General features: G+C 43.1%; 1 protein-coding gene and 1 long non-coding RNA gene across 2 annotated transcripts in view; one reads left to right on the top strand and one right to left on the bottom strand.

The window, feature by feature from the left end:
- Nucleotides 1-309: 309 nt before the first annotated feature.
- cdk19 (cyclin dependent kinase 19) overlaps nt 310-26937 on the bottom strand; it is a 40114-nt gene continuing 13486 nt past the window's right edge. Inside the window, exons 3-13 of the mRNA XM_056405521.1 lie at nt 22991-23101; nt 21122-21262; nt 10615-10672; nt 9309-9440; nt 7980-8123; nt 5780-5849; nt 5619-5691; nt 4945-5042; nt 4684-4762; nt 4254-4499; nt 310-3124 (exon numbers count right to left, since the gene is read on the bottom strand). Coding sequence (XP_056261496.1) covers nt 2999-3124; nt 4254-4499; nt 4684-4762; nt 4945-5042; nt 5619-5691; nt 5780-5849; nt 7980-8123; nt 9309-9440; nt 10615-10672; nt 21122-21262; nt 22991-23101 — 1278 coding nt within the window. The 3' untranslated portion in view covers nt 310-2998. The remainder of the gene's footprint in view (nt 3125-4253; nt 4500-4683; nt 4763-4944; nt 5043-5618; nt 5692-5779; nt 5850-7979; nt 8124-9308; nt 9441-10614; nt 10673-21121; nt 21263-22990; nt 23102-26937) is intronic.
- Nucleotides 18258-26662, top strand: LOC130187696 (uncharacterized). Its single transcript, XR_008830492.1, has 3 exons — nt 18258-18742; nt 21086-21279; nt 26163-26662. It is a non-coding gene; the product is annotated as an uncharacterized LOC130187696 (long non-coding RNA).

Genomic DNA, 26937 nt, shown 5'->3' with positions numbered 1-26937 from the left:
TTCATGATCATTCTTAGTGTTGAGATGCGGTTGCCGTCTGACTGAGAGCGGAACAGGAGGCTCTTCAGCGTCACTGAGACGTGACACCAGGATCCTGGACGCAACACTCACATCGGTTTTATACTAAAACATCACGTCGCGTTTTCTGATGAAAAACTGCTTCAACTCTTGCAACATCACATGTCACTTGTGTAATTACAGTTAAACAAAGAACAGGGGTCAAGTTCTCTTCTCAGCCATAAGGTGTCAGTGTTTCCTTGCAGGCCACATAATCTGCCAACTCCCCCCCCCCCCCCCCCCCCACACACACACACACACACCCAGCTGTGTCCAGTACAAACACAGTTGCAGTGAAGAGTCACTGGGTGCGTTCTTTAATGCATCCTGCTCATATAACCACGCAGGAGGAAGATGTGAGGGAATGAAAAGAGGAAGAGAGAACGCAAAACCACCATTTGATAGTGTTATAAATATAGATATACTACTGTATTATTATCATTGGTGACCGCACATCTAAGCATTTTACTGTTGCAGCTCCTGAGTTCAGTCCAACAGAGCAATAATTATTATCAACTTCATTTTAGAAAATACTTGAAACAAAGCTGTGATGTTCGGGTTCAACTGTGGACTAAAATGACTGGATAAGAAGAAGATTTTAAATCGGCTGCGTGGTTAGGGGAGCGCACCACACGGGCATAATGAGCCCTGAGTCACAGGTTCGACTCCCAGCCGGCTGGACCCTCAGCTCCCCCACTCTCTCTCTCCACCTTCCCTATCAAATAAAGGCATAAAGGATGTGATCATACTGTACGGTTGGCAACGTAAACAGAATCTGAAGCTCCTAACTAAATGTAGACATGACATGTGGTGCAGCAGAAGTATAAAGTAGCATGAAATAGAAATCCTCCGATTCATACTTAAAGGAAATGTTTTGACATTTTGAGAAACGCACTTATTTGTTTGTTTTCTTTAGCCATTTGATATTTCTTGACCAGGACCAATAACTTCCTGGAGTCGCTGCTGGTTGCCTGGCAACTGGTCCTAGCCAAGAAAACAAGCTGGAAGAAAAAACAGCTGATGACGTGTAAACGAGTGTCACCTCCGGAGAAGAAGAGAAGAAGAGTCTTTCGTGTCGTGTGAATGGACTCACTGTTACATTCCACCTCTGGCTGGCATATAAAAAAACTAAATCCTTAAAAACTAGATTTTATAGTTTTACAAGACGATCTCACCCACAAGAGCTTGGGGGGGGGGGGGGGGGGGTGAACGACATTAAGGGAAGTGCAGACTCGGTTAAACACCTACAGGATCACAAAGGGAAACTGGACTCCCTGTAAAATGGCGAGATTCAGATTCATTTGCTGGAGACGTGAAAGGAGCAGAGGCACTGCAGTGCACATGACGGGGACTGATGCAGCTGGAGGAACTTATTTTCTAAGTTTAATTATTTAATTATTTAATTATCGTTACCTCTTCTGTTCATGTCTTTCTGTTTGATGTTACTGGGGTTTTTTTTTGTTTGGAAAAGAAATAAAAAAGTGAATCCTTTGCTGCAGGGCCGGTGCACGTTTTACATCACTTCAGGCGTGTATTAAAAAAACGCACCCACTGTCTTTGAACGTGACCCGGCGTCAGTCAGACGTCTGTCAGCGCTCGGACTGAAGGTCAGAGGGTCAGAGAGCAGGAGGGCGACAAAACTCACCCCAAGCATTTGTTCCAGCTCTTTGCAGATTGGTTCAGCGGTCAGTGCAGTTCTAGTAAGTAAAAGGATAAACGACATGCATAAAAAACACACACACACACACACACACACGCTTACACACACACACACACACACACACACGCTTACACACACTCACAGGGCATCAATGATAACAATAAAACCTTAAAAAAACAATCTGACATCAGGCAGTAACAGTCTCAAGGAGCGTATAAGAGTAAGGGGGGGGGGGGGGGGGGGGGGGGCTGTACTGTTAGCTGCCCTGTACATTTATGTGCACGGTCGTGTTCAGAAACCTTTAAGTCTTAACGGGTCCACGAGAAGACGGGTGTCAGAGCAAAGTGTCCATCAAAACCCTCCGGAGCTGCGACGAGAGGCGGTGGGAGGCTTCTCGCCTCTGAAGGACACACAGACCCTGCGAGTTGTAAAAACAAAACAACTACTGTTCTTATTTTCCAAATCCAAATCTAGATAAAGAGCTTTAAATACAGAAAACCCTCTAAGAAGAGGATTAAGTTAAGTTGCGCGTTGAATATTTCCCTGCAATCGCATCAGCGTCAGAGCTGATTTTTTTTTTCTGTGTAGAAACACTGACTCTGGATCTGTTTTCCTTCCTGGGTGAGCTCCAACCTTTCTTTGATTATCCAAGGTGATAGTACACTAGAGATGACAGTGGAGGCCTTTCCCCTCCTCTGCTTCATCTGGTAGTTTCCATATGTAACAATATTTACAATGACATCAACTATCAAGGTAAACTTGAAAACTCTAGCAAACAAGCGAGAAAAAAAACAGAGCTCAAATTAAAAAGGTGCTATAATATATAATGTACATGTATGAACACAGCTGCGATTCTTCCTGGTGAGGAACGTCGTGTTTGTAAGTGCCACGGTTCTGAGTCTGTGTGTGACGCCTTCACATCTATCTTACATTATTTTCAGTTCATTTAACGACGGTTCACCAGCCTGATGAGCCACGACTTTTTTTTTTTTTTTTTGGTTCCTATGTTGGTTTGCCTTCATGTTACAGCGCCAGTGAAGGCCGTCAGGTGAGAGGAGATGAGGGAGGCCGAGGAGGAGCAGGAGCAGGAGCAGGAGCAGGAGGAGGAGGAGGAGGGGCTTGGAATGATGTAATGCACAGAGGGAAGTCCCAGGACGTGGGAGCCGAGGGCGCCCGGTGACGTCTGCTGAGGTTGCTGAGGGCTGTCTGAAGGAGGAGGGGGAGGAAGAGGAGGAGGAGGAGGAGCTGACTCCTCTGCTGGTTCAGGAGTGACCGGGAGCCTCAGTAACGGTGCGTCTGGTGGGTGTACTGGGAGCTCTGCTGGGATGACGACGAGTATCCCATGGTGCTCTGGGGCTGAGTTGAACCTTGGACGTTGCTTTGGTAACCAAGGCGGGAGCCAGAGTGCTGACGGAAAGACGGAGGGGAGGGTGGAGAGAAAACAGCAGTGAGCAGCAGAGACATCTTCACCTGAGCAGGTGTTACTGCCATTAAACATCTGATTCCCTTATCAATTCCCTTATTAATAATAAGCTAAGCTAAGCTAAGCTAAGCTAATCGTGTCCTGGCTCTAGCTCTATATTTAGTGTAACAACATATTATCTAAATACCCCAAGGTTTTATTTCAGACATGGAGGCAGTTTGTATTTGACCTCTGGTGACCTTGAGAGGTCATTGACCTCAGCATTGCATTATTACAGTTTATGCATCACTTCTCCATCATAATCATGTCATCTTTTCCAAAATTGCATAAACGTGTCGTCGGACGTCTGGACCTGAAGTTATCAGAGAAACAAGCTGAGGAAATGTGAGACAGTTCAGCTGCTGGAGACGTCCTGTCCTGTGACACTGAGGAGCGTCGGTGAATCACTGCTTCAATCAGTGTTTTTAATGGTTATAATCACCGGGTCTGTTTGATTTCCTGAACCACTGACACTGAAGGGATCCAAACCGGGAGGAGACAACAACTCCCATGATCCCACGCTATTTCAGGACGTCACCCAACGTCGTCTTTTCTTATTGTTCTGATTGTGAGACCCCTGGAGGCAGAAGTTACAGACGTGAGTTTAAAGGGTGAAACTATAAACACTGCGATCAGACACCAGACGGTCACCTGTCGTCTCATCACAAGAACTCAGCTGATTCATGACGGGAGTCTGAGCTGTGACGACCCGAGCTGAACTGATGACATGTCTCCACTTCAACATTGCATCATTGTGTGTGTGTGTGTGTGTGTGTGTGTGTGTGTGTGTGTGTGTGTGTGTGTGTGTGTGTGTGTGTGTGTGATGGTCTGTGGGACGGGGGGATGTGGGATCAATGAGGGAAAAGTAGGACGCTGACAGCTCGCCGCCCTCCTGGTATGTCAGGCCACTCAATTGGTTTATTTATACATCAGCTGAGGCCTGACAGCGACCAGCTGTCTCACGCGCAGCCTCTGCTACATTCACTCGGAAGTGAAATAACTTAACGTGTATAAATGTTCTCGGATTAAAGAAAACGATGTTAGTGTCAGCTGCAGGTGTAAACTCCTACTCACCTGGTACTCTGACTGAAGCACCCCGGTGCCTGAGGAGGCCCCAGAGGGCCCGATTCGAGGTTTCTTGTTGGGCGGCCCCTGGTCCTGGCCGTGTTGTAAACCGCCGCCGGTGGTGGCCCCCGTGGCCCCGGTGGTGCCGTTTGTTTGGGCAGAGCTCTGCTGAGAGGGCGCCTGCTGGGCTGTGGTCTGCTGCTGGTTCTGGGCCTGAGTCTGGCCTGTCGTCTGCTGGTGCTGCTGAGTCTGGTTCTGCAGACGGAAACACAGGGCGACCGACAGAGGCTCAACACAGGTCATTAAGAGGCTGCATGGAGGGGGGACAGATAACTTCATTATCAAAGTGTCTGTATTGTGAAAGCTGCTGCAGAAGGTGAAATGTAAAAAAGGCTGCGTGGAAATGTGAGTTTATTTTCTGTGACTCTGGATTTTTCACCTTCTCCGTTTTCTCCTCCGGCTCGTCTTCGTTGAGAAACTCTCGTTTTGGGTAGGGGATCTGACACCCGGCAAACACGCTACAGACAAAGACACAGGAGTCAGACACTGAAACATTTCTCCACTAACATACTGTAAAGCTCTGGTTCTAATAAACCAACCAGGACACAAAAACGAATTCCTCAGAACCACTCCACGCCTGTTTTTCTTCTGCCGCATCAAGACAAAGCGAAGCCTGTTGCAACAGTTCACTAAGACTCACTCGGTGGTCGGTAACGGGTCCTCCAGGAAGTACGGGTCCTGCAGCGCCTGCTCCGACGTGATTCTTTTGGTGGGGTCCATGGTGAGGAGTTTCTGGAGCTGAAAGACACAGAGAACACACATGCGTACAGAACGAGTGTGAGGTCACGGCGCTGGCGCTCAGGTCTGAGGAGTTCATTTGCATTTTTAGAAAGAACAACAGAGAATCTTCTCGTGGTCAGATACCCGACCTTAATCACCTTCTGCAAACCTAAACCTGGCAGGAAGTGAAGTGAGTATTAAATATAATGACTATGATGAACTAATGAGAAAAGAGTTCATGGATTTCGGAAAAATGTGGTCGTTGGAATTCATTTTGTGTGAAAGTAATGTGAAAAGTGATTCACAGTTCGGTCCCACACAGACTCTGCGAAGAGTTTTGACAATGCGACTTGAGTGTTGACCAATGCAGGTAAATATAAACTTCATATAGACACACTGCTGTGCTCTGTTTAAAGGGTTTCTACATGTTTACCCACTAAACTCTGACACGTCACTCTCACATCCTTCAGGGCCGTGAGTCACGGGACGACAACATGCAAACACTCAAATACGCTTTTCACCTGCTGCAAAACTCAGACATTCACTCATTTGTGTGTGTGTGTGTGTGTGTGTGTGTGTGTGTTTGTCACCTACCAACAGGAAAACTTTGCTGTCGGGTTTGACTTTATGCTTCTCCATGTATTTGATTAAGCTGCTGTTTGCGTACCTGTCAGGTGAGAGAAACAACGTCACACTTAGGTCAGAATTTGTTTGTGAGTTTCTGATGATGTCAGATCATCACAGCGTCTCCTCACGTTGTCCTCCTGAAGTCCTTCTGCAGAGTCGGGTACTCCGGCATCTTCCTGATGTCTTCCCAGTCCTTATCTGTGCAACGCAAACGCACAAACACAACAACGTCATGCGGCGTCTTCACGGAAAGTTTTCACACCGCGCTAACGACGAAGTGAAAATACGTGAAATCATTTCCAAAACTGTTATTTGAATTATCTTTGACATTACTGCCAGTGTAACATCACGTGTTTTCACTTTTTCATTATGGGTCATTGAGTTTAGATTGATTTTAAAATGGAATTATCCAATAAAATCTACAACACAAACAGTGAAGGCCACTGCACATGCTTTTGTTTTTGACCAGTGTTAACAGAAAACACCCAGATAATGTAAAATTAACAGACTGGTTTAAACCCATTCTCTCTGAGTGTCCTGCTACATGGGGACACATGTGACTTTATTTTGAAGGAATAAAGGTCCTGATTTCCTGTCACAGAGCAACAGCTGATGAATCTAAACATTCAGACTGTGAGGAACGAGATCACTGACTCTGCAGTGATCACACACAACTTCTTCTTACTCTTTACTCTTCATTAGAAACTACGACGGAGTAAAACATCTGACTTTTCCAGAATAAAGTTGTAATTTTACAATAATAAAGTCATAATATAATAAGAACAGGTTGTAAATTAACAATAATAAAGTCATAATATAATGAGAATAAAGTTTTAGGTTGTGTGTGTGTTTTAGAGAAGAAATATCAGATGCTTTAAAATGACGTGGAGCATCCTGTGAAGTTCTACTTTAGGTTTCACAAATAAGGAGAAACTTCCTTTTTTGGCTCAACATCATCATCATCATCATCATCATCATCATCATCATCATCATCATCATCATCATCATTTTTAATTCTCGTAAAAATTCAGACTATTTGACCAACTAGAGCCGCTGCTAACGCCCCGGAGGCAGCGACACACTCCGCTGTAAATGTGTGTGTGAATTACTCTTTAATGTAGGTTTCAAATGTTTAGAAAATTTGCCTTTGCAAATATTTCACAAGGATGAAATGTACTCAACATGTTTGTTAACTGTACGGATACAAACACATGTGTACACACACACACACACACACACACACACACACACACACACACACACACACACAGTGACAGTAAACATAACTGTGTTTGTTGCTAGGAAACTCCACAGGGCGTCTTTAAGTCAACTGTGAAACTTTGACTATGATTACATTAAATTACATTACGTTACATAACGTTACATTAAACATTAATGTTTTATAAATTTATTTACATCTGTATGTTTTATGTACAGACCATGGGATGATGAAACATCATAATAAAAGATAATGATCAACGTGTCACCTGCGATCGGTCGATACCAGCTGCTATTTTACACAAATGTGGAAGGACTTTGGTCAAATCTACTAATTAACGTACTAATTGATCTGTCGTGAGATCACGTCATGACACTTAATTAACACAACAAGTCATTTAGAAAAGAAATTCCTGCTTGAGTGAATTTACTCATCACGATCCAAAACCGGTAAAAAGTATGATTCATCCGTCGCTGCTCCCTGATCATTTGAATTGTTTGCTTTGTGTTTAGCGCCAGAAGCTGTTTTTCTTTCTCCCTGCTCATTCGTCTTTACGTGGAAATATTTGATCTGTTTAGTTTGAAATGTGAAAACACAACTGAGGGTGTGTTAGGGTCTTTTTTGACCCGTTTTCAAGTTTAAATGAGTGAAACTTTTTTAATTTGTTCTGATCAAAACAAGACTTCATGATAAAACACGTTTTGATAAATTTTTTTTTTGCTAAAAGCCTAAAAAATAAAGTTCCATCTGTGGTGTTACAGGGCAAAACTGACCACATAAGAAAATACAAACAACTTATTCTGGGAATTATATTTTGATTATCATCAGCCTCTCATAGTCTGATAATATATTTAACTGTTCTTTTCATCATAAGCAATAAAATAGATCAACTGCATGAATTAAATGAGGTCTAACATCAAAACTCAAGTAAGAAAATATTTGTTATATTTATGGATGAATAATAAGTAACTTCAGTATTTGTTAATTAATTTATTTTCTTTTTTAACACATTAGGAGGGTTAACGCAGCGGGGCTGGTGACGTCTGTGTGTAGATGTAGTTGTGTAGTTGTGTAGTTGTGTAGTTGTGTAGTTGCAGTTTTGTGCATACCTGCAGGGAAACCCATGACGCTGAATATCCGGTCGAGCTGGTCGTGATGGAACGGGTTACTGGTCTTGATGTCTTCTTGGCGACAGTGAAAGATGGGCTCCGACGTTAGCAGCTCCGCAAAGATGCAGCCGATTGCCCAAATATCTGATGGACACACACACACACACAACACACACACACACACACACACAGTGTCATCAAACGTGAAGTTTAGATCAGATTGGACAATTTGTATTTGAGTTATAACTTCCTGTTTCATGGCGAAACATTGAATTGGCCGCGCCGCCGCAGGAAGGTCCTCCGACGAAAACTGACAAGCTTTTGGATTTAGCATCGAAAAGGTCTTAAGATCAGCCTGACCAAATATGATGTCGATCTGATTGATTTTTCTAGGAGGAGCTTGTTATGTTTGTTTGTTGTATGACGGCCTTAATTTGCAAAAACAGCACCAAAATTGCACAGTAAATTCAAAATGGCTGACTTCCTGTCAGGTTTAGGGTATAGGTGCAAGAGGCTTTTTTGTAGGTCTTGGCATGTTACACGTGCCCACCGAATTTCACATATGTAGGTAAAACACAGGGTGAGTAGTGCCTCGTTGAAATTTTGTAGGTGGCGCTATCGAGCCATTTTGCCACAACCATGCGCGAGACCCATAAAACATGTAAAGTTTCACCAGGCCTCATGCGTGTGCAAAGTGTCATGACTTCTTCAGCATGTTCAGAGCCTGTGGAATAAACCCTCAGGTTTATGTTGTATGAAACCTTTTTAAAAGTTGAATTTAAGAAATAATGTAGAAACGGAGAAAACACCGTCAGACCTCAGAGGGTTAAACACACAGGACAGTTTCTATATCTGACTGTTTCACACCTCACACACAAACACAGAGGAGGCCTGAGACACAATAGGAGCTCAGAGTGTGAACTGGTGTGGCGACATGTTCCTGGAATGATAAATATAGACATGTAGGCAGACACGCTTCATACCGATGATGATTACTGGTCATGTGGGGCTCAGACCTTGTAAACCAGCAAGGTGGATTCCTGTTCACATTGAGAGACCTTGCAGGGACAGCTGACCGACAGGTAGAGGGACAGCTGACCGACAGGTAGTCCTCACCTGCTGTTCTGGATCCATACGCTAACACAAACCTACACATTCTGTAGCTGCCACGCCGACCACACACCGGCTTCACTCACGCAAACAGTCAGGGGTCCAAGTCCGACAGAGAAGTGTGTGTTCATGGCTGCTTTACACACACACACACACACACACACACACACACACACACACACGCAGGGCTTTCTTTGCACACGTGACCCCTGTACTCACCAATAGCTTTGGTGTAGTGCCGGGCCCCCAGCAGGAGCTCGGGGGCCCTGTACCAGAACGTCACCACCACGGGGTCGAGGTCCGCCAGCGGCTTGAGGGGAGAGTTGAAGAGTCTGGCGAAACCCATATCAGCTGGAGCGAGCGGGGAAGAGAGGAGAGGTGTCGTTAACGAAGACGCCATCGGGCCGATCTGCCTCACACCTCCTGATACAGCTGAGGTTTTTACACGTTCGTGTCGTGCTAATAAACAGCTATTAACATGGAAAACACAATAATTAATGTCATTATGTCTCTGACGTCTATCTCAGTGGTTGTTCTCTGGGTGTGTCATGTCATGTCATGTCATGTCTTGTTATGATTCACTTTCTTTGTTTTTTTATTTTGCGTCACCTGTAAAAAGTAAACTAATAAAAAAAAATAAATAAATAAAAACATTTAAATTTGCCGCCAGACCACACACATCACCTACTTGTTTTACCCGATGGCGTGCTAAAAGAACTCTTATTATTAGGCCTCCTTATTGTCACGGCGTCGGGTGTGGGCCGCCGACACGGTTGAGATTTGCAAATGGGCCGTGAGCTGGAAAAGCTACCGTGTAATTATCTCGTCCAAAGATATATTACACAATCAGAGAGAAACATCTCAGCAGGTTTGTGCTCACCTCTGATCTGTAATCATCAAACATCCTCCATTAATCAACTTCAGACTTCTGAAGCTTTTATTCTCACTTTTGTCGGAGGTGAAGGGTTTTTACATTTATATTTAAATGAAGTCCAAAGTTTCACTTTTAGCAGTTTCATAAATCTGGGCCCTGGTTTCTGGAGATAAACTCACCCCTGACCTAAATCTTACATCTCTTTTATTCGAAGGTTCCTTTGTGGAAAGTGATCAAAACCAGTCGGACAGGTGAACATGAGCGTGTCTAAATCCTGTTGTTACTTCATGGCGTGCAGTTTTAACGAGTCAAATCTCTCTGTGGACCGGCCCTGTGCGGTAACAGTCGCTCCCTCCAGAGAGATCCTTGTCAGCAGCAGTTGTAGAGGGTCCAGTTGCAGCTCGTACTATTACTAGGTGCACAGAGTTTAAAAATAGACTCCAGCGCTGCAGCGTTACCCTTCAACAGTCCCCTGGCCAGCTGGCTTACGCAACAGCACTGATCTGGGCTCCCTGTCGACCTCTCACAGAGAAGGTTAAGCACTGCCGCTATCGGACACTCAACCAGGTCAACGGCCTCATCGATCCCACTGTCATGCTGACGGTAATATCTACAGCCCAGCACTTCGCAGAAACATTTTCTCAGTCTTACCAATTTTGACTCTTCCTCGTTCGGGACCCTCCCCCATCACCAGGATGTTCGCCGGTTTCTGGAGGAGACACAGAAAATGTTAAGATGACGCTTTTAAACCAAGCGGCTCCATGAGTGTACACACTTCCTGTATCACACCCGCTTTTATTAGTGATTCTCCTCTGTCTGTGCCGCATGCGTTCAGCCGCCATGTCCCTCTGGTTATTGAACCACACGACCACGTGACCGCGTCAGTCAGCCATTTTTTGCGAGCGTGCACTTAAAACTGCTGTGGAATCAGCAGCTCACACACCTTCGCCGTGTTCCTCTGGTTTCTGGGTGAGGAACTTGTAGTAAACAGAAAGAAGCTCGTGGGAAATAAAAGCTGCATTAGCACACTGACCTAAATCGACGGGAGATGGCAGCGTTTGAAAAGGCTGCTCTGTGTGAGGTGTGCGCTATCATTAATATTATTATTACATCCTTTATCTAAACAGGTCGGCATCTCTCTTTCAACATGTACACTAAAAGTCTTCACACTGGCCGACCTGTCACTCAGAGAGTTGATTTCAAAATCTTGCAGCTTATGTATAAATCACTCTAATATAAATATCTCCGACCTGCTTGTGACATATGAAGCTTCTAGGACCCTTCGAACATCTCGATTTTAAATCATTCTAAACCTTTTACTCTTTCCACCAAATCATTTAGTAATTAATTTGACTTTTTATATCTTTATTCTTTACTCTTTTCTTATAAATCTGTATCCTTTATTATGTTTTATTGCTCTGTTGATTTGCCCCAGCGTATGAAGACACTGGAACAAGACAGAATCAAACACTGACAAATCTTTTCCCAAAAATCAGCTGCTGATGAACCACAGCGATGAAGCTGCTTCGCAGTTTGTTGCTGACAGTGACTCTCTCTCTCTCTCTCTCTCTCTCTCTCTCTCTCTCTCTCTCTCTCTCTCATGTTACACACAGTCACGTGCACATGGATCACATGACGCCGTTAGCTCCGGTTTTGCTCCGGTTTCCTTTTTGCACCAGTTCCTGAGGGAAAAATATATAACATTATGTTTCAGCAGCTGATGGAGCTGAAAGATACGATGGTTTCTCAGTGGAGCCGCTTCATGCAGACGAGTTCAGCTTTAAGGCTTCGGGCCACTTCCAAGCAGAAAACACAATATTGATATATTATTTATTATTGGAAGTAAACATTTGTTAGTAAACATTTGCCACTTTACACATCCAGCAGACACACAGCTGCATTAGCATTCATGCTTCTAGCGACTTGGCTACTATAAGTCCAATATTTACTTTTACTATTTTACTATTGTTTATAACTCAAATTTGCTTTCCATCATTTCCTGAGGGAAATACGTTTCTGTTAAACTGCGTTCAAACTTGTGCCTGCAGCTAGTTGCCGGGTGGTTCAGCAGTGGTTCTGAGGGTATTTTCTCGATCTCGAGGTCGAGGAGATTTGGTTAGAGAGGAGATTATTTTGACTTTTTGACCACAGCCTCTGAGGTTTTAAGGTTATTTTCTCAATTTCTACATTATTTCTTAAATGCAACTTTTAAAAGATTTCATACTGGAAGGAAACGAGCAGCATGAGGGAGTCTGCCGGGCACTTTCACCACAGGGGTCACGGAGAGGATCAAAATCTAACAGTTACACTTCCTCTATATTACGTTGGGTCATGTGCACTGCGTTGTCCACTGAATCACACGGTGACATCACACAAACGGACGCTGCACAGTTAATCATTGGTCCGTGTGTTTGTGGCGTACAGTCGCCCTCTCTCCGACCGCAGTTATTCGCCTGTCATCAAACAGCCTGTCGACTCTCCCCGGGTGTCCGTGTGAACGTGAACCCTCTGGCTCACCGGACTCAGTTCTGCCTGGCAAACACGTCTTGTTGCTATAGAAACAGCACCACTAATGAGGTCTATTATTCACGCCCACAACAAGACACGCAGCGATCGGCAAACACAAAAGCGAGTTCAGGCTCCCAGTTCTTCTTTCACATTTCAAACGGGCCTCGCTGAATTAATTTGCCGGGCCTGAACACATTCAATGTCGGCTGTTTGAAACGCAGTTATTACCTCTGGAGTGTCTGTGACTGTAACAGAGCAGAGAGAGTCAGGGCCTCTGAAGAAGCAAAAGGAGCAAGTGACATGTTTCTGATGAGATAAAAAGACGAAACAGAAACAGAAACAGAAACAGGAGTGGAAACGACAAGATGGGAGGGAGGAGAGTCGTGTGAAAGCAGCTGGTCCAGTTCTCTAAGTGATAATGAAAGGAGCTTCAATGTTATTACCTCATTTCAACATTTCAATCTAGTTTGTTCTGTTTTTTAGGAGGATTTATAGTCCATGTGTTGTAAATACACTTTGTTTGACCCTCATGTGCAAAAAGATCATTTGGCCCAAAACCTGATGAACTGGAAAAACTGAAATTCTCCAAATTACTGATGTGGATAATAGAGCGTAGAAATATGGTTAAAACCTGTGGACTCTCCACTTTCTGTTTCACATTCTCTTGTGAGATTGAACATGAGTCAAAGCTGCAGCTGGAAGTCCTCGAAGCAGAGTGAGAGAAAAATGCTTCGACTCCGTGATATTACAAAATCTCATTTAAGGCATTTATTATACATTTATCTACGTATATCATATCTTATATATTTTGTTTGAACCTGAGACTTTGGTAAACACATTTAAATTCATCCACTTCCGCATTATGTTGCATGAAACCTTTTTTAAAAGGTGAATTTAAGAAATAATGTCGAGAAAATACCCTCAGACCTCCGAGGGGTTAAATGCTGAACCTGTTTGGTCCGGTTCAGACAGACTCTGGTGCCTGTCGGGTCCAGCTCACTGAGGCCGGTGGGAAAGCTGTCATCTGAACTCTGGTCTGGGCTTAAAAACTGGACGGCAGCCACTTGAGAAGGAGCGTTCTCGGCCCAGTTCCAGTCCAGCTCCGGTGCTGTTTGTTTGTTGTGTGAAAGCAGATCAGAACAATCACGGGACTGTGAGGCTGCAGACACGTGATTGTAGCATGAAACTCCTGTTATATTTATACCACCCGTCTGCTGATTGTCAACTATTAAGGAAGAATCTCCAAACTGATGTGGTAGATTATTTAGTAACCGCGGTAACAGGTTTTGAAATTCTCCAAATTACTGATGTGGATGAATTTAAATGTGTTTAAGTCTCAAGTTCAAACAAAATATATGAGCGAAATCGTAGATAAATGTATAATAAATGCCTTAAATGAGATTTTGTAATATCACAGAGTCGAAGCGTTTTTCTCTCACTCTGCTTCGAGGACTTCCAGCTGCGGCTTTGACTCATGTACAATCTCACAAGAGAATGTGAAACAGAAAGTGGAGAGTCCACAGGTTTAAACAACACTGAACCATATTTCCACACTGTATTATCACAAAGATATCAATAGAAACATCCGTCGACCTCAGAGGGTTAAGACTTTTTTTTTTTCCCACTGAAGGAATCCAAACCGGGAGGAGCTTACGGCGACGGTGGTGAAGACAACAACTCCCATGATCCCGCGCTATTTCATGACGTCACCCAACGCCATCTTTTGTTTTTGTTTTGATTGAGAGACCTCTGGAGGCAGAAGTTACAGTGTGAACAGAAAACAGATCAGGGCTGAAGGGAACGATGCATCACTGTTTTCCTCAGCCAGGATCAGTCTATAAAGAAGAAAAGCATCAGATAAATATCCCATAACCATCTATACTGTCTTTAGTTAAATGCAGATAGACCTTACATAGAGTTATTACTATAAAAAAATGTAAGTATAATGTTCATTGCTCAGTGTTTCCTAATTTAATAATTGAAGACAGAAATTAATGTTTTATTCTGAAGCTTCTAAACATCGAGTTTACACTTCCTGCCCCTCTGAGTCCGTCTTGACGTCGGCAGCATCGTGTGTGTTGTGCTGCTGCAGTCGGACTGCGCGGGACAGTCGGGCAGACACTACTGTGCGTACTCAGTACAGTACATTTACAGTAGGTTAGTCTGGATTTGCTGCAACAACAGATCACCTTCAGTAATCCCCCCCCCCCCCCCCCCCCCGCCCGGACAGTGATTGTTGGTACGGTCCACTGAGGAGCATGCTTTCTGCTTTGGCCTGCAGAGCTGCTAAGTCAGCATCTTGACACAGTGAGACATGCAGGGCGGTGGGCTCAGCACTCGCTGGAGGCTGTTACATAACCCTTGTGGGGGGTGTGTGTGTGTGTGTGTGTGGGGGGGGGGGGGGGGGGGAGGCATGCCAAGCACCGCTGGTGTGTGTGTGGGACAGGGAGGAAGGACTGGAGCCGGGGCAGGACGAGTGGGGGTATGAGCGCTATGCAGTGGTGCAATGCAAAGCACACGCCTGAGACGCAGAACATGCTACACACCAGCTCAAACACACAGTTATGTAACAGCAGGATCGCTGGAGCCGTGAAAGCTGTGCTGGTGGGATCACCTTCCCCCCGCAACTAAACAGATCACAGCAGATTACATGTCTGTCTCCTCGCTCCTCCTCTCACATGTTGACTTGTGGCTTTCACATACATTCGGAAAGCAATAAGGTACATATTTCATCGAGCTGTTCGCCATGAACAGCCCCCTGCTCTTCATTTGTTGTGACTTATATCCACAGAGAGAACTGACAGAAAGCCATGACTTAATCTACCCAACAACAAGAACCAATAGGAGGAGAATTTGGGTAGTCCTGTGGCGGGGTCACAATGACAGGAAGCTCTGGCAACGAGAGCAGCCAAACACAGCACCGACTCACTGCAATACATCAGTGCAGAGTCAGAGTCTGACAATGGAGGATTTTATCCAGCTGCAGTGAGGAGAGTTACAAAGGGCCGGAAGAGTTGGCGTTCAGATAAGAGTGGCGTGACCTTCAGGGAACAAAACAACCTCCCAACTCCTGTGGGAGAACTGCTGTTGTTGTGAAGGAGCGGGGGCTTCCCCCACTTACTGCTGCATTAACTTCATTATTACTGTGGTTACGTTTCCCTTCAAGTATTGCACACATTAACAGATATACAAGAAGTCTATAACACAAATTTTTCTTGTCTTATGACGGACACTTTGTGACATGTGACAGTAGGAAAAGCACATGTAAATAATAAAATGAATGATCAGGGTCATGGTATTTATATATTTAATTTATAAATGGTTTATAACTAGTTTATTAATTAACTTGTTAACACTTTAAAAATCATAAATAAACAATTATAAACAAGTACTAACACCGTTTTCATACATTGATGCAGGCTCACTATTTGGCAAGATCAAGTTAATGCTTACTACTCATTAATATTAGTAATGAGTTACTACCGTTTATAACTGGTAAAAGGAGCATCATCATTTATTAATAAGTTACTATAAGACTCCTTTTACTAATATATAATTAATAATTGATGATGTGTTTCACACTTTATAATAAGGCTCATTTTACCAGTGTTATAACTTGTAAAGTGGTAACACAACAGGTTATAATACGTCCTCTGAGCAGCGCTACTTCTTCAGGGCAGACTGGACGCTACAGTGACTCGGTATTGGAAAGTGTTGATAGAAATAGAAGCAAACAAGAATCTAATTTGGCGTTGCTTTCCGTCTATGGAGACAGCTCCTGTTGAGTAAAAATGAAGTTTGATGCTGAATTTACCCCGTTTCTTCTAGGCTGGTGAGTAAAAAGCCGTTGGTGATGTAGCAATAGCAAAAACTTGCATGTAGCTCCTTTAATGGTACTAGTAACACCTGTGCTCGATTGCAGCAATAGCTATTTTTGGCTGCACTGCAACAACAAGACCAGACCCAAAAACGGATCTGCCACTGACTGACTGACTGATTGACTGACTGAGTGATCAAGTTACACCGATGGTCAGACGAATGTTGCGTTATTGAGTGATAAGGTTACACCATTGGCCAGCTGGTGAAGTGGTGAAGTCTCCCCATTGGTCGTTGATTTTTCAAAATGATTTGACACAAACCGGCAGTATTAGCGACGTCGCACCTCTGTCGCTAGATTAGCTTCTCAAGCCCCTTCAGGGACTTTTTTAAAAAGCACCTAGCAACAAATCTAGCAACTTCTGGCTTCCCTTCCACAGACACACCTCTCCAGTTTTTTATTTATGTATGTGGTGATTTTGTTGGACAACACTGTGTTTATAAAATCAGGATTTTAATGACGCAGAGCAGCAGCTTGGTAGTAACTGCTGGTTAACATGAAGTCACTGAGGCACTAGGCTGAATGCAAATACCCTTCGACCTGGTCTATTCAAGCCCTGCTGGTAGCTGGTACAGTGCTTTAAAGAAGTTTAAAAGTTTACCTGAGTGACGTGTTGGAGGTGTTGTGGTTCACACAGAGTTCACAGTACAGCCCACTGTGGTTCACTCTGCTTGTATTATTCCTCTGGTGCGTATTTTGCAACAAATAGTCATTAAAACCTTTTTTCATCCGAGGACGGACAAGTAGAAAGACAATAAATACAGACAATAAAGTCTATAATTATTAATTATGTTAAGCTGGCTGACTAACACTGGCACATTTACAGAAACAACCCACCATCACACCATCTCAGTTGTAGTGTATTGATAAGTAACATCTCCTGATAGCCTGCAAAAAAAACCATTGATGACATTTAAGACTTTTTAATACCTTCTCAGGCTTTTTATAACAGGAGTCGTAATTAATTGAATTATTTAAGACTTTTCCAGAAGTGGAGGCGTGTCATGGTGAGTGGCAGCGAGGCGTTGGTGGTTTGTCTACAGTGAAAACAGAAGCAGGAAACCACAACATGACTGTTTGTCTAAAAACACAGCTTCAATCGGTTTGTATTTGATCTTCTCTTCAGTGATGCTCAGACTTTTTCACATCAACTGAGCATCAAACTGTTTTTTTTCTTTGATAAACTTCAGCTTTTCTTTTTAAATTCCTGTTGGTTCAGTTGGTCGGTGATACTAAAACATCACTCGAGCACCACTGGATGGACTGGAACTGAATCTGGTGCAGACATTCACGACTCTAATGACTTTAGTGATTCTTCCATCATCAGGTCAGATTTTCTATTTGTCCAATAGTTGTTTTTTTTCACCAAATACCAGCAAAACCAATGATACTCCCACCAGCCTCATGTGCACTTTGTGTTTGGTGCTACTTAGCAAAGGTTAGCCGGCTAAACAGCTAAACTAAAATGGTGAACATTACTGCTTAACAATCAGTATGTTAGCATTACAACATTAGCATTTAGCTAAAAGCAAGTACAGCCTCAAACAGCTTCTAGCATGACGGTAGCTTCTAGTCTTGTTTATGCACAGAAAACAGAACTTCAGTTTAAAACGTTTTAAAATGAGAATGATCTCCATCCAGACGACCGTTTTAGCTCCGTATCATAAGCGATCTGTGTCCAGACTATCACTATAATGTTGTATTCACCACAACTAGTAGTCGAGGCTGATGAGAGCCAATCAAGGAGCGACCGTGGGTGTCTACGTCATCGTTTCCAAAGGTCTCAGCTTTCAAAATAAAACTGGTTCAGCAGAGTTTCTGAAAGCCTCCGTTTTCGAGGCTTAAAAACGTAGTAGTGGAACTATAATGTATCTGACTCGGTATTTACTGGACTTATTCTGGGGTTGATTTGCTTAACTTACCATCTAAAACTGACTCAGTCGCTCAAAGCAGACAGTCAGCACATTCTGTAACAAGCACATTGTCATCTCTACATCACGCCTGCAGTGGAATCCAAAGAGGTTCAGCGCTTGATAATTGACGTTGGCGAAGAGAAAAACATTTAATGCCTGCAGATATGCCCTGTGGATTGTTCCGAATCACCAGAGAGAGACGGAGTGAAACACAGAGCACGCTCCCTGATCCCTGCAGCTTTACATAATGTGATATCCGGCCACCACATGACCACTGAGGATTGCCAGGGATTACACAAGGGAGTGGACGACCCTGTAAATAGACAGACGCCTGAACTGTGTTGCTGCTCTGCCCTCTGACTTCTAAACCCGACTCGTCCACGAAGACGTGCTCTCAGAGAACTCGACCGACAGCCTCGCTACCTTTCACATGGACTGTAAAATGATCTTTGGACCATCTGATGTCGAAGCAGCGATGGCGGTAATCAAATTAAAACATAATCTACTGTCTTATGTTTGGTTAATTATACTCTTTCCTCCACGACCGAAAGCCACAAATGTTCCTCGCCAGGGAGAAAACAAATACAGATGGGCTGAGGGAGTTTACAGACTGACGGAGAGAAAGTCAATTGTTCCAGTTCTGTTTTTTAATCTGACATGAGACAGATCTGATGTTTTCCAAAAGGCCGCATGAAGTCACATTAATTCACTTCTAATCTGGACCACATGGATCTTAAAGGTCTGACACAACAGCCCCAAATCACAGCTTGTCAGGGCCTGTCCGCTTGATGAAGTTGGGACATTATTTTGATACAAATAGCAGCGTGACCTGAGCCCGCATTACCAAAGCATAAATCCTCCTCTACCCAGTCCATTCATGGAGTGATTTAGGGTTCAGTCCATTATTGTTTGTATTATTTATATCCGTTTCTATGCAGATGACACAATGCAAATGAGGAGACTACAATCCTGCCTCACAGACGTTAAAAACTAAGTTCAACTGGTCCAGAAGTAAATTATTTTAAATATAAATAAAGCTTGTTAGTCTTAATAATCCAGGAGTGTGTCTGCAGTGAAGTTTCCCAGTGTTCATTTTGAAATGATGCAACATCTGGCAAGATATTCTATCCACTAAGTTTATGTTAATGCAACCAAACACTAAATAGCTATGTTTTGTTTTCTTAAATGATTGCACTGAAAAACAAAATATAATGAGTGCATTTGCTTTTCATGAGCAACGTTTAAGATGCTTTTCCTGAGCAGCTTTCGACCTTCAACAACAGTGGCGTGTTGCTGAAGCTTAACTGCTGCATAGTTACTTCTTCAACACTGCCTTTATGAAGTCGTCTGATGCCTCTGCCACAACATTCAAAGTAAGGCACCAGCTTTAAAACTGTTCACTTTAGCTAAAGTCCGTGAAAGATGTAACAGGACGTAGAGGAGCAGAGGAAACAAACAAACGAAAAACACGGAACCAGACAAGAGCTGATTATCTGTGAGCTCACCCTTGTTAAAATTTCATGTAGCTTAGTCAACCGAGACTGTGGAGATTGAAGTTAATGGAAAAACAATTTTAATGCAGTTCCTGCCATTCTGCCACTTTCACTGCAGTTTTAAGACACACAATGAGAAGCTCTGTGTGTTGTGGCTCCAGTCTGACTCAGCTGCAGAGAACGAAATCTCCCCTCTAACCAAAGCACTGTGGGAAAACAGAGGTGGGGAGAATCTCACAGGAACCACCAGTGCGCTGTAGCCAGGTTAAAGGTTACAAAAGAATCAGACAACATTCAGAGTTCGGGACGCTCTGCTCCTCCGGCATGACAATCGCACTTCTCCAGACAATCAAAAATCATAATAACACACCACACCGAGACATAACAACACCCACCCTCGGATAACATGGCAGCGCTGGTTGGAAAAGGTTTGGTGTGACATGTGTGGCAGAGAGAGAGACACAAGATGCACCTGAACAGAGTAACATCTCCACTACAGATGGAGGCTAATAGCTAGTGGTAAGCTAGCTGGCGACCATAGTAGAGAATTCAACAAACACAATAAAGTTTTGATGTGTACATTTTTTCTCCAATGTTTCCATTTTTAATTCAGATTAATTCAATGTTTAGATATTGTAGGCTAATTATTTCTTAAGCTAACATTACTTTTTATATAAATACCTGATTTGCACAAATTAAAGAAGCTAACTCAGCTGTGCTGCTTTGCACCAAATTATTATTAATGTTATCATTTTTAACAATATATTAAACTATTAAATTATTGACAATATAACATGAATATACAAATATAAACATTCAACATTCAAAAATCACATTAAGGAGAGAGTTTTTAAATATCTTTGCTCTATTTTAGCTGAATAGCAAACTAGTGAGCTAACTCATGAAAGCAGTGCTAAATCTAAACAGTGGACATATATAGATACTAGATATAGTCTGTAATGTCACAAATAGTTTTCTGGGATGGTTTTTAATTAGTGTAATTTAAATTATAGACACAGATGAGTCTCATACCCTTATACTCTTGTATCTATATATATATATATATATAGTTCTTAGAGATAGCATAACCTGGATGACTGACAATCTTCACAATCATCTCCAGGCCTCTATTTATCTCCAGGTCACCATGGCAGCACCAGGAAAACGTCGGCCTCCTCTGGGTAACAGAGTTTCTGTGATGTCAGTGTGTGTCACTTATTGGAAACAGCTCCGAGGTGACGAGGTGTGTGTGTGTGTGTGTGTGTGTGTGTGTGTGTGTGTGTGTGTGTGTGTGTGTGTGTGTGTGCCTGAGCCGGTGTTCGTCTGTAAAGGGAAACTGGAGCAGTGAAGCTAATATAGCCGCTCACCAGATCCCTGTGGAGCACCCAGTTGGCATGGAGGTAATGGATCCCATCCAGAATCTGATACAGGAGAGACTTCACCATCCCTCGGGGCAGCTGCATGGGCTTCTTGTTGGCCTTGGAGGCGCGGTGGAACTTGATGATGTGCTACGACGCAGAGAAAGGTTTCACTTCAGTTGTGCTTGTGGCGTGTAGCAAGTCTTGTCAGTTCACACATTTACAAAAACAGCTATGTTAGGGTAAACTATAATGCTGTGATTTATGCTGACTGTGATTTTATTGTTTAAGCGTACTGGCAGCTGCTGGTACACAAAAGGTTTCCTGAGTTTACCAGACTGGGAAATCAACCCCAGGAGGCGGATGAATACGTTTAATTTACCCGACACTGGTAGTAGCACGAGAGACAGTGTTTGGCACATTAGACAAGTTTAGTATTTACAGATTATTGGCAGATTATTGGATGCTGTCCGGTGCAGTCTGTGGGCCAAATCAAGCTTCCTTCACAGATGTACTGTAGATAACAGTGTATTTAACAAGGCTCATGTAAACCCCAGTAAATAACACCTACTCCTGCAGAGACACATGAAGAGAGACGTGCCTTTTAAACAGCACATGGTGCTAAAATTAAGTCTAATAATAAATAACAAAGGTAAATCTGACTATATACTGAGCACATATATAAAAAAGGTAATTTAATTCAGCCATCAACTGTATTGTATTTCTATTTGCTTCCCGACAGAGTCAAACCTTCAGATCTTCTCACTCTGACGTCTGTCTAAAGCTTAAACACTGGAAACATGGACACCTGTTAGCCTCCGTCTGCAGGTGACAACATGCCAGCATCTCTGAAGCTCACTAATTAATACACTATATCTTGTTTGTTCAGTCTGTGCAAAAACCAACGTCTACAAATGACAATTCACGTTTTTTCTTAGAAATGTCAATTAATTGGTTTTTAATTGTTTTTTTAAATTAAACAGAGGGGGGTGGTGCTTGTGGAGTAAGGAGTGCTGTTACACAACAGCACACAAGTTTGGAACTGGAGCTGGGTCGATTTCTGTTTTTTTAAACCGGTTTAATTCTCTGTGAACGGGCTGAACCCACATTAGTCATCAGGACAAGTGCTGGCAAATTAAAAAAGCAGCTTAGATCAGCAACCTGTGCCGATGGCGTCGCGGCGCAACAGCCAGCTTCTATGGCATAATTAATAAGCAATATGACGTGACGTTTGTTTATAAATGGACCAGTGGAGCTGCTTGTGTCTGACAAGCTGCTACTGCAGAGACAAAGCAACATGTAAACACTGCAGAAAAACGTTATGGCGAAAGACGGGGACACGTCTAATTTGCACACAGATGATCCCCACAGTTAAAAGGGGGGGGGGGGGCATCCTCTGGGCCTCTATACAACTATTGATAGAAGCGTCATTTACCAAGAGTACGAAACTGATGATGCCGTGTATGTTGTATGTCACTGACGGTTCATTTGATTAACAAAAAATGGAAGATCGTATCACAGTGCCATCTCTCTCTGGCCGAGCATTACCTCAGTGATATATCAAGTACGAAAGTGCTCTCTAAATAAAGTTATTATCATTATTATTATTATTATTATTATTATTATTATTATTAATCACTTTGCTTTTCAGGTTTGAATGAGCTGCACATAATACCTGTATATTACAGGTGAGGTGTTCCAGCCACATGAATCATTTCCACAATCAAATACAGGAGTGATTCAGAGTTACATACTGGTGCGTTTCCTTTCTTTATGTGAACATCAGGAAACCTTTCCTGCCAGATACAGTGAAGGACAAACAGGTTTTTTTGTGACACATTCATTTGCATTCTCAAGCATCTGTAGAGAGGGACTCACCCAAAGATCGTGTTCGGCGTAGTCAAAGAGGAGCCAAACCTTTCTGTCGCTGTGGGACAAGAACACTTTCTGCAGGGCGATCACATTCGGGTGTTTCAGTTCTCGTAAGAGCTGTAAGACACAACGGGGCGTGAAAACATGTTAATGTAACGCCAGGTTCTCCCCCGAGGTTTCCAAAGCATAAAACATTTTTTCTATCTGATTTGTAAAAATGTGTCAAACAAAAACATTAATCAAACACATTCCCTTGAAAACAATCCTGTGTTGCAGCCAAAAATGTCAATATTGAAGAATAATGAATGAAATACATGGAAACTCTTGTGCAAATTGTAGATGAATTTACAGCTTGTAGATTCATGTTACACATAAAAGACTCATTGATATCTAATTCAACAGGTGACACATGCGATTACAATCTGATTACGTGATCAAATTTAAAATGAATTGAATCTATTGTGGGAACTTGTAATGTTTTCTTTTCATCTGTCAGTGAGCCACGGTTTAACGGCAGCTGCAGCCTAATGGAGGTGACTCCACTCTGGCTAATGCTACACATCGTTCAAGCCTCTCTTTCTCTCTTTGTTAACACGTTCACCGGTTTCACCCACTGCCGTTCGCACTGACCCGCTCACAGACGAGCCACAACAAGACAGGCCTCCGCGTCTACAGTGAATCCCACTCACTGGATGAATTATTCATTCGTACAGGCTGCCATGACCCTCACTGTACTTCACACACAGTACGACACGGCAGAGAAAAAAAAAACAGCTTGCACTTTTGCTTTTTTGACTCCACCATGTGCACCTGCACACATTTTGCAAACACACAGACGGAGAGAGACTGATATGAACACAAGCACAACACACACCGGGTGATTTTGACTATAAAAATAATACCAACGGAAAACTGCAGCTCTAAGTCACATGAAGGCTGTGTAAGAACCTTACGGCCTTGAAACCAGGTCAGCAGCTTGCAGCCGAAGGCTCTTACAGGATGAAGCAGCTCTCCTAACAGGACTGCCCTCGTATCATTTAACACATTTATCAGGTAAAGCATCTTTTAGTGTCTAGAAAAGATCCTCATCTTCCTTTTTAAATCATTAATATTTACCAGTCCAGGCAGACGGTCGTCCACCATGAGCCCGGTTCTGCTCAAGGTTTCTTCCTGTTATAAAGTAGTTTATTTTCTTGCTAGTGGCGCCAAGTGCTTGCTCATGGGGGCATCTTGAGTCTCTGTAAATAATATTATAAAGAGTATCCTGCTCTATTTGAAAAGTGCCCTGAGGTAAGTCATGCTATGATTCGGCTAATAAAACTGGATTGAACTAAATTAAAAAACTGGAAGAGGAATAAAGAGACTGGAGGTAGAAGATGTAAGCCTGTCCTAGCCTAAAGTCTTCAGGAGCTATTTGTAAGTTCTGCTATTGCTAAATAGCTAACGTTAGCATTAGCAGCTGTTTACTGACGTTGTGAGTTCTCTATCAAACTTCATTCTTTTACTCACCAACAGCTGTCTCCAGAGGTGGAAAGCAACGCGCTGCTTCTATTTCTATTACTTTCGTTGCTCTTTTCTTCTACTGAAGTTAGCATGCTATCCAGCTAGAAATGCTGACTGTGTTTTAATGTGCAGCTCTATCCGAAGCCTGTGTTGGTTTTACTGATTTCTAAACAAAGGAACCTGCTTTCTTCATTTGGACACAACCTTTCAGTAACTCAGTTCCTCAATGTCAAAACATTGGGGAATTGCTTCACACGGTCTTTAACAGTAATGTTTGTTTGAGACGTTTGAGTCACAAACGCCTGCAACATCAAAACCAGAAACAAGGAAGCGAGTTTGGTGACGTACATCAAGGTGTTGCTCAGGAACTGGTGATTGGTTCGACTCGAGGGAAAACTGCGATGACGTTTGATCAAATTGGCGGAAACGTTATGGTGATTGGACAAAAATGCGAGGTCGTGTAGAATTTGCAGGGATTGGTTGAGTTTGCGTTAATTATTGCGACGTGGCGACTTCCTGGAGGGACTGGTAACGGGCCAAAGTATTCTGATGAATTAAACTAGATAACCAGGATCATCTCAATAAATACACAGCAGATCAATGTGTGATAACTGGATCAAGTGAGCAGCAAAAATCATCATGTATTTCTAGGTTCGTTGTATCCACACGGCAGTGGAGACAAAGGTAGAAACAAACTGTACAGGAATCTTGTGAGGGCTGTTTGATTTGGCCGTCGGACAGTGAAATGAGGCTTGTGTTTCATCACAGCCTTAATCCTCAGGCTGTAACGGGGCATTGTGGTAATGAGCCCCGGGGCTTAGGGCCTGTAAACCTCCAGCTCTGTGGCACCACTTTGAACCCTGAGGACCACACGCCGGCTGAGACGGACCCACCGAGCCCTCATATGATCACTGTGGCACTAATCCCACTTTCACACACAAACCCAGTGTTTGACGTGGGATGACGAGTTTGTGTTTAACTTACAGTAAACAACGTGTCAGTCCTCGACGCGTCGCTGCTACGACACAAAACTAAGCCACAGCTTGTGTATTAAAGATGAGATGCAGGAGGTCTCGTTTTGAAACAGTAATTCCACAACTTATGTTCTATAATCAAGATCAATTACCTCCTACACTGAGAAGCGTAATACACTGTGTGTGAAGGCTGGAGGTCATGTGGTCGTGGATGGGTTGCTAGGTAATAAGGTAAACGTTCATATTTCTGCTACCAATCAAATAAAAGTAAAGGCAAAACCAGGAAGAAAACAGAACAGCAGGAGAAGGAAATAAAATGAGGTTTTATTTGTAACTATGAAATTCAAAATTAGAAGTGCAAGTGGAAAAGCAGGACGGGTGGCGACCCTATAGATGATCACTCATCTTCCCTGTTTGGTTTCACAATGAAGCAGCAAAAAGGCACAGAGCAGAATTTCTTCAGCCATCTGACACATCTCTGTATGTAAAACACAAACTTATCTCGGCTCTAAATAAACCCATTTTTCCAGGGATTTACATGCTGCAGGTATATTAACGTGAAAAAAATAAACCGTCCTGGGAAAGCGGCACAAACAGGCCATAATCACACGCCTGTAAGCCAGCCGCAGCCACAGGAAGCTGGGTGTCCTGTGGGAAACATTTTCCATGTACAGAAAATCTTGTGACTCACTTCTCTGCAGTTTCAGGCAAAGGCGGCTCAGGCCGTGCTTCGACATGTTCAGGGACGGAGGGCGGGCTGTGTGACTGCCATCATCACACTGAACCGTTCTCTGCTGCTGAGACGCTGATCGTCAACGAGGGCTAGAGTCAAACTGTGCGACGAACTGTCAAAATATTCCACACAACAGCACGCGGCGCAGCGAAACCAGATGTCCAGATGAGAAAGTGACGCAGACATACAAGCTCTCATTGGACTGACTCCAAGTCTCGGTCTAGGCTGCCAGTCTAGGTCTCAACAGGATCGATCGGGACACAACAACCCCGCCGCCACCCCTCCAAAACAAAGAGGACTTTTTAATACTGAATTCAGATCCAGAAATGTATTTATTTTTAAATAAAACTATGCAGTATCAGATCAATGTGTTATAATAACTTACAAGTTAACATCAGAGGAGGTGAACTATGGTTCCATAATTTATAATTAATCCATAATAGTGTATATTCTCTCTCTCTCTCTCTCTCAGTGTGTCTTGGGTCAACAGATGTGTGTTGTTGTGAACGACTTTGTCTCATTTTCTCTCAGAAATGACACTTAACATGATCATCATGTTACAGAAGTGTCTCTCGCATTTTCAGTGATTAAAACCGATTGGTTTAGTCACGTAATAATGAAGTTCAGAGCAGCGTGTTCTGTGTTGAGTGGAGAAAAAGAAGATGGAGAAATGACTTGTTTAAATGCAGACACAGTCTCCTTCTAAATTTTAGCGTCTAGTTGATTATGTCTCCGTAACGTTG

This window comes from Seriola aureovittata, chromosome 19 (assembly GCF_021018895.1).
Source record: "Seriola aureovittata isolate HTS-2021-v1 ecotype China chromosome 19, ASM2101889v1, whole genome shotgun sequence".
In the NCBI taxonomy this organism is placed as follows: domain Eukaryota; kingdom Metazoa; phylum Chordata; class Actinopteri; order Carangiformes; family Carangidae; genus Seriola; species Seriola aureovittata.
The sequence above is the reverse complement of the archived record's forward strand: the minus strand, read 5'-3'. Positions and strand labels throughout refer to the sequence as shown.